Source organism: Cyprinodon variegatus, unplaced genomic scaffold (assembly GCF_000732505.1).
Source record: "Cyprinodon variegatus isolate N-32 unplaced genomic scaffold, C_variegatus-1.0 Scaffold75, whole genome shotgun sequence".
Classification (NCBI taxonomy): Eukaryota; Metazoa; Chordata; class Actinopteri; order Cyprinodontiformes; family Cyprinodontidae; genus Cyprinodon; species Cyprinodon variegatus.
This window is the reverse complement of record NW_015150528.1, coordinates 22,542-31,152: the sequence shown is the minus strand read 5'-3', so window position 1 is coordinate 31,152 and position 8,611 is coordinate 22,542. Positions and strand designations below refer to the sequence as shown.

The following is an 8,611-nucleotide window of genomic DNA, read 5'->3' as shown; positions in this document are numbered from 1 at the left end:
CACTCTGCTGGAGAAAGGTGGTACTTCTCCAGATCCCAACAATATCACTGTTTGATAATTTAATGAAGACCATTGTTAAGTGCATGTATGTGAATTTCTGGCAGTACCATTTTTTTAATTCTTTGTTTTGTTAGATTGACCTATAAAGCAGAAAGATATCTAAGTCTATGGAGCATCTTTTTGGGAGAAAAGCAAATGTGTTCATAGTTTACTTAGCTTACTTCAAGAGGCAGTGAATGTTTTCCCCCCAAAATATTCAGCATCCTAATCAAATCAGAATTACCAATTTGTCAAACATATTTATGAGCTTACATATTCTGATTATACTAATTTCTAATGCCAAGTTAAATTAATTAAAAACATATCTCATGCTTTACTGCTGTTTGTGAGTGAGTCTTTTTTTGACAAGAGGAACACATTAATGATGGCAAAAATTTTGTTTACAAGGCTATATTTTTTTAGACTCTATTTTATTTATAATGTTGTCCCTGCTGTTTCTCCACAGCATCAGAGTGCTGTGCATGGATGCAGATCTTTGATTCTATATGAAAGAGATGGGTTTCTGTGTGGGATGATTGATAGCCGCTTCCCCGCTTAGATCACACAGCGCTGGCCTGCCTCTTCATGGACCCCCCGAGCTAATCACCTCATTTCCCTGTGGCGTGAATCTAATCATTTGCAGCGTTAAGTTGCCATAAACCAAGAGAGGTCTAATAGTGCTTGTTTCAACAAAACCAGCAGATCTCCCCTTTCAAAACCATGGCTGCATCTTGAGCCTCTCTTTTATGCCTATCCCACAAACATAATTGTTAAATAAATGCCTCAACTGCAAAAATTCCTCAGAGGAAGGTGTTAAAAATCACTGCAATGATTTAACAGCAGGATAAGAAAATATATATAAAAGCAACTAGTTGTTATTTGTTTTCATTATTCTTCCTTAAACACAGACCAAAGAGAATATATGAGTCCATGTTTTCTGAAGACATTTCATCAAAAAGAATTTTCCAGCTTGGATAACAAGGGCCTCAGATTCGGTTAATCACTGTCTTTCCTAGGTTTAGTGTGTGTTGTAGCATAACTAATGTGCAGTTGCAAGCTTATCTTTTTTTTCAAAATGGTTGGTGTATTTTAAAGGGGATGGCATAGCAAGAACTTTAGTCCCAGCACGTGGACAGCTTTTACAGTCATAAGCCAAAAAATATGATGCTATAGGTGCTTTTAAAGCAGTGGCAGAGCTAGACTGCTATTGTTAAGGGGTCAACTATGAGAATAATTGTGTTTCTCAAACATTCATTTCCAATTGCAGTCTCTTAATGTTCATTATATGTACATGTTACACATAAAAGAGGTTAAATGTGAATGTAATTTGTAGTTTATGTAAAATGTAACAAAAACAACATAAAATGTAATATATATTAGAATTAGAATTATTTGACTGTATCAACTATATGTCTGTTTGTCTGTGTGAAGAACCTAATACCCCAAACTTTTTCTGATTCTGACTAAATTACAACATGTTCTATTATTTCTTTCTGATCACATTTGTCAAGATTTTCTGTATTATACTTTTATAGTTTAAAAAAGTGTTCAACTATGTACACTACGTCAAATATCTTAGTCTTGTTATTTCTCCACTCTGCTTCTTCATACAATAATGATTTCACCCGCTGCCTCTTTGATCTTATAAAACCATCTTTTCTCTCCCCCTCTTACCTTATCTGACACAATTTTTTTCTATTTTTGATTGATGATCCTCCTTCTCTCTGATTCACTGAAATGTACAGTAAAGTTCCTCCTGTAGTTGTTTTTCTGAGCTTTGTTTCATCTATATATAAATCCATATATTATATAAATCATAACACAGTCAGTATTAATACTAACACAACTGGTTAATCTACAGCACATGAGCAAAGAAGCAAGACCCCTATGGTGACATTTATTGAGACTAATGATGATCTATTGTCTGATTTTCTAACTAAATCAAAGAAACAAATAAGCAATACAATTTAACGAAAATGTTGCCTCATGATTTTAGGTGTGTTTAAATTTATAGAGGCTTTGGGAATTTTTAAGGTTTCTCCAGGCATGTGTTTTGAGCTCTGAAAGTAGAACATCATTGTGTGAGCTGTAGAAGCTGATAGACGCTCAAGGACTTCACGCCCTGAGTATTGGTTTTATACCAAGGCAGCTGTACTTTCCATGCCTAGCTCCTACAGCTGTGTATCTGCCTTCAAGCCATTCATTTTCTCTGTGGATCCATTCTACTGTACCTCCCCTCATGTCGTACAGCTCAAAGCTGAGCATAGATCCCAGATTTCTTAGCTTTTTCTCTTTCATTCACTGCTGATTTTAATTTCCCACAGCTAAGCAAAAAAAAAAAAAAGAAGCAAAAAACAAATAACAAAACAACTGACCCTGTTTTCTTAGTTTTCTTGTTGATTGTCTTTTCATATCCTGTTCCTTTTCCCTGCCTCTCCTTGTGTGCCTTCACAGTATCCCTGGAGATTAGATTTCCTTACCCAGAGTTGTTATACATGAAGTTAAACCAAGCTACTCATTCCCTTTCATACTCACATCTTTCACTCCACCTCCTAATCATCACCGTCCACCATTCGCTGTCTTCCCTCTCTCACTACTCATAGCCAATATTTTATGTTTATTACCTCAAACTTCAGATGTTTCTGGTAACCAGAGATAATGGTTCAAGGTCAAATATGAAAAACTGCAGCAAACAGTGCTTAATGGAGGGGCTACCAAGTGTTAATATGCAAAAGGGATCACGCCACAGGAAGTTGAAACTGAGGAGCTGACACCAGGCCGCCTTGTAACAGCTTCCTGCTTTGAAATCAACAACACATCACACGGGTACTCTTTACTAACATCTGACTCACATCGGCAGCCCTCTGTGCTCCATTTATAGAGCGGGCTTCACTTAGTCTGAGTAGAGATCAGATTTCCTGCATAAACCTATTTGCCTCAGTTTTATTCTTTGATTTCAGAACATGTGATATCAACAAGGTAATTCAACTCTAAGTCAAGTAAGCTCAGAGTTAAGTGTGAGCACATGTACAGTATATGAGAAGCCCCCATAAATGGAACACAGAAAACACAATTAAACAACGGCAACAGGAGTAAATACGAAGCTTGAAAGTTTGTATTTCTTACCAATGGAACTTTATTATTATATACATTATATAGAGATTTTCAAAACATATTTAACACAATAAGTGATACTCTTCCTGCAGCAAATAGGATTTTGCTCAGCAGAGAAATCAATCCAAGAGTGTGAATTGAGAATAAAATTGTATCCTTGAAAGCCAAATTGGTCACCTGCGATATGAATATTGACGATTTTAAAGGAGGACCGTCTTGGTGTTTCAGATTCATGAGGAGAAAGAGCCTGTCCATCAGGGCGTGGACAAGTATGTGTCAGCAACTACCCCTAGATTATCAGGAAAAAGTTGCAAATTTCTGACATTATAAATATGTATAAAGTGCCAGTGACATTTGATCTGCCTCTGACCAGGACTGTAAACAAGATGGGTACATAATCACACATTTCACATATGTCCTGGGCTGCTTTCCTCTTGAAAAAAACTCCCTCAGATGGTCATTTTTAAGCCCAAAACTATGCCGAAAGACCAACTCTTTAAAGACGATGTGGTTAGACTCAACCAGAAAGGCCTGATACTAGAAATGAAAGCCTATCAATGGACTGCTTAAAGGAGGGCTATACGAAGCTCCCCAGAGGATTTTTTCACCGGGAAAAAATGTTGCTTGTTTTGGACAGTATAAGGGCACATTTCACTGTTTCAGTGGAAGCAGTAATCAAGGGAACCAACTCAGTTCCTGCTGTGATTCCTGGAGGTACAACAACGTTTTTGCAAACACTGGACAGTTTTAATTGAGCGTTTAAAGGAGCACTTCGGAGTGATAGGAATACTTGGATGATGAGTGGAGAAAGATCCTTCACCAAATGCTGTTCAACTCTGACACTGAAGAACATGACTTCAGTGGTTTCAGGGCACAGAAGGAAGACAAATAAACCAATCAATAACTTTTCTGTTTTGTTTGATCAGCACTTTTAATTTTATGGCACAGGCACTATTTTTAAAAACTGAGATTATCAGTTCAGTTTTGTTCAGTTAAACTAATTACCGGTAACCACTTCAGTCGATATCTGCAGGTTTTATCCTGGTGAGAATCATTGACTCTGTACATGTGCAATTTTTTTTTTACTTTGTGGGTAAGGCTTATATTGAGGTGCACATATTCTGGAAAATACGTAACTTCCAGTTATGCCTGTAAAAATATATAAATAGATAAGGCTTGAAATGTCAAAATGCTATTACCAACTGATTTCTGTATTTGTGGACTGCATGGATTGTTAAGGGCATCCGGTTAAAATGTCATATCAATAACAACTCTAGAAAAATATTTACTGAGAAAAAAGGTGGCGTGTTGTATATATACAGTATATATATATATATATATATATATATATATATATATATATATATAAGGAAATACTGAAAACAATTTGTGTACAATGCAAATATTTAAAGTATAATAGTGAAATATTAATTATGGATACAAAGGGATTACTTTAGAAGAAAAATGTTGCATCACTTCTCAGGAAATTAAACAGATAGATAATCCTGAAAACCCTTTGACACTTGGCTGATGGTGTTGTTCAGCTACATATAGCATATAGTTAATTTAGTCCAGAGGGCAGAGACACCCAAGCACACGGCTGACTTCACCATGTCAGAGGGCAAGCACAGAAAGGGATCTAAGCAATTGCAAAGATGAATCTGTGTGTGAACACAGCTTGAGCAGAGTTTGTAAGACTTTTGCACACACAAGACACATATTGAATGAGGGTTTATAAAATGTAAATATTGTAGACCAAACTGTGCACTGAAGTTGGAGGCACAAAAAATAACAATGGTATAAAATAGCAGGCAGCAGTTCTTCCTCGAAATGGGTACTGCTCCTAAATCTTAAAGTAGAATCCAATTTAGTTTATCTCTATAGCGCCAATTCACAACAATTCATCTAAAGGGGCCTTTTAGAGACAATTCAGTTTTTAAGATATGAACCGTTCGAGCTGCAGATGATCTAACATTGGATGTGGAGAAGCCTTTGACTAAAGACAATCTATTTTTGTATAAAACCTTTCAATGAATTTCCCCATTGTGGGACAATGAAGGGATTTTCAATTCTCTATTCTATTTAAAGATTGTCAGTGTTTTCTACAATGTTCTTAATTATTGAAAAATTGTTCTTTGTATAATTACCATTGAAGGTTCTAGAAAAAGGTCCCGCAACAGAGCCAGCCTTTTTCATAGATTGTTGAAGCTCTTTGTTCATTTGCTCTGATGTTGCTACCTCATCAGGTGATAACAGAAGAAATTACATTCTCCACTAAAAACTCATAGAAGACGTGCAGCATCTTGTTGCAAATGGAAGGCCCTAAGCTTCATCAAGAACTTTGTTCTCTATCATTTCTTGCAGAAAGCCTTCAGTCGAGTCTTTGTCTAATTAAACCCCAGGGTATTTACATTCGTCTATAACCTCTACATTTTACCCCATGATGGTAGCAGTGCTTAAAAATCATTATCCGTTCCCCTAGGTAGGGTGGGTTAATGTTCATCTCAAAGTCCTTTACCATGAGACATTTGCATTATCTTAGTGTTACTGGGAATGAGTTCACCTAGGCTAAGATATCAAATGTTTGTCAAGGCATTGGTTGTTGAGGGGTCAGTACTCCATGTGCTCCAAACCACAGGCACCACCATTGCATTCATTTTCTTGTGTATGGGTCTAAAACAGAGTGCACTCAAATTTGCCATTACTCACTCATTCACATTGAAATGAAAGGAAACAATATATTATGCTTTTATTTCTTGCTTTATTTGCTTCTAAAACCAACATCAATTCATGTCTGAGGTGCTCACAGTACTTCATTAATCTATACATCAGAATTATTCTCAGTTTCTATTTATTTGCTCAGCACAAAACAGCAGAAACTCAAATTGTTCATTACATGGAAATTCAAAGATATTGGGATGTCTCAAAATGTTTCTATTGTATATTTGATTGTATCAGGAACATTTAATGACTAACATTTAGAAGACTATTGGAGCTGTCTTTGGCTGTACCAGCTAGTTAATTTATAGCAACTATCTTTCATATTTATATATCATCTTATGAAACAGTGTTGGAGAGAGAAACAGCATGCTGTCTGAGACTCTCTTCTTAAGCAAAATCAGTACATTTTCTTGTGCAGGAGTGAAACCCACTCCATTCAACAAGGGAGGCTGGTTGAATACTCCAGGGGCCAGCAGTATAATCAAAACACTGCAAGAGCCAGTGTAGAATACCAACGCCGGTTAAGAACAAAGAAAATGGAAATCAATAGCAGGATATGCAGATTTTTTTGACAGCTCGACTCTCAAATGATCTTTTGGGAGTTTGCCTCCTTTTCCCTTTGCCAGGTTAAAATACCAACTGAGTTGGAGGGAAAAAAATCTAAAAATGCAATACATGGTTAAAGAAAGGGCACAGCATTACACCTACTTATTTTTGTGTGAAGGTGTTCCAAAACAATCAATATGAAATGTGCTGCATTACAAGCACAGCTTAAGCGCCCCAGGCATGGTCATATCTTTAAGTGCACAACCTAACCTCAGAAATTCATTTAAAGCTAAATACTGCATTATTTAAGCGGCACTTCATGTTTTATGCACAGTTGTATTTGTCAGTTTGACGACACTTCAGAAGCTTGAGAAAAGTCTCCATCTTATGTGCATCTTTCTTGAAGCAACCGAGTAAGGTGTAGTCCCGCATAACAGATTCCAGCACGTCAGGCTGCACATCATTCTGGACTGTATTTTGATCACTGTAAACTGTGACCAGCGTTGTCTCATCCAGCATCTATAATTAAATCATGTAAAAAAAAAACATGTCAAAAACAGGTAGAACCATGAGTCTATGTCATCTAAATTTTAGTTACAGACCTACATAAGGTTTTGGGTAATTTCAAAATGAAAGTAAAATTCCATATAGTTTTAAAAATTGTATTCAGCCCCTCCCTGTGTTGTTAATTTATTAAAACATCTTACATTGCAGTAACAGCTGCAGGTTTGGAGCCTGGATGTCTCTAACAGGTACCCAAATCTTTCCTACTTGGGGAAAATCTGTTTAATTTTGATTTTGTAACTATGTTAGTCTATTCATTCAAAATCATTATGAAATACAGTAGCAAGGAAGTTGTAATGTAACAAATTAAAAAATTCAAGGGATTGAAAATCCTGAGACCATACACACCTACGTCACAGTGTGTGATTGTTTGCATACAATAATGCAATCAAAAAATATACAACCTACCTTTTTGATGAGAACCACCACCCCTTGCTCCAGACTGAAAAGTTTTTCAGACACCCACTTAGTCTTGTTGAGCACCATATCGGGGGCATGATCGTACCGTTCCATTGAATTCTGCATATAGGTTAAAGGCTCGATCCAAGACTGGACCAGCATCAGCACAGAATGAAGCAACCATTTGTCCTGAAAAGCAAAGAACTGAGTTAAAACCAATGTAATGACCATAACTTTGTCCACACCCCTTAGTGAATATTAAGAACACGAATGTTGTAACAAAAGTGATATTGCTAACTGCTTATCATTTCTCTCCTCTCTGTTAATTGCCCTTGTAGTTTTGGAAATAGCATGCCTGCTTTTTTTAAGATATGAAATGTGCCTTTTCTCACTGACCAAGCATTTTGTTTTCTACTTTGGATTTAACCGACTTGTCACAAACTATAAGAGCTATAAGTGTTGCAAGTGGGTGGTTATTTAGAACTATTCTGGTTTGATAAGAGGCAGTGGTCCTACACATTCATTAAAGATTGAGACAAATAAAACCATAGTCAATGTAAAAAGTTTGTTAGAAGAACTTTCAGAAGATAATTTCAATTACCATTAAATGTACACTTTAAAATCTTTCTAGTTATTTGTGTCCATAAAATATAAATATATATTAAAAGACAAACTGATAAACTATGGTTAAATATATGGGTAGAAATTAGTTGGTTAATATGAAATAGAAATGGCAAGATACAAAATGGCCACGCATGGGTTCAAAATGACAGTATGAATAAGTAAGAGGGCACACTGTTCCAGAACATTATTTTTTCCAATAATTAATTGAAAAATATTTATATTAATTTTATGGAAAAAGGCTGCAGAGGAGAGCAGATCTACTGTAAGTAAAATAAGTCATTGTGCAAACAGCAATTATACTGGAAAGCGGCCAATATTCCAACAGAAAAGAGGTTATTTTAGCTGGCAGGGACCTTGTAGTAGATGTATATTTAAAGAAAATGTTAACTATTATATGAAGACCTAAGTGTTAAAATAGGCAATGACTGCATACCAAAAAATACGTACAGCAGAAAACAGGTAGTGTGTGCCCATAAAACGGATATTTCAGGCAACTTTCCTTTTATAGATATTCACACTCCTTCCTTTTTTCTATGAGGTCACAATCTTTTAAAAGAAATTATTTCAGCATATCGATCGATCGATCGATATGCTGAAATAATTT

At 36.0% G+C, this 8,611-nt stretch overlaps 1 protein-coding gene across 1 annotated transcript in view; it reads right to left on the bottom strand.

Annotated features, from left to right (window-relative positions):
* Positions 1-5,905: 5,905 nt before the first annotated feature.
* Positions 5,906-8,611, bottom strand: part of LOC107083471 (somatolactin-like) — a 7,141-nt gene continuing 4,435 nt past the window's right edge. The window contains exons 4-5 of the mRNA XM_015372718.1: positions 7,393-7,572; positions 5,906-6,939 (exon numbers count right to left, since the gene is read on the bottom strand). Coding sequence (XP_015228204.1) covers positions 6,745-6,939; positions 7,393-7,572 — 375 coding nt within the window. The 3' untranslated portion in view covers positions 5,906-6,744. The remainder of the gene's footprint in view (positions 6,940-7,392; positions 7,573-8,611) is intronic.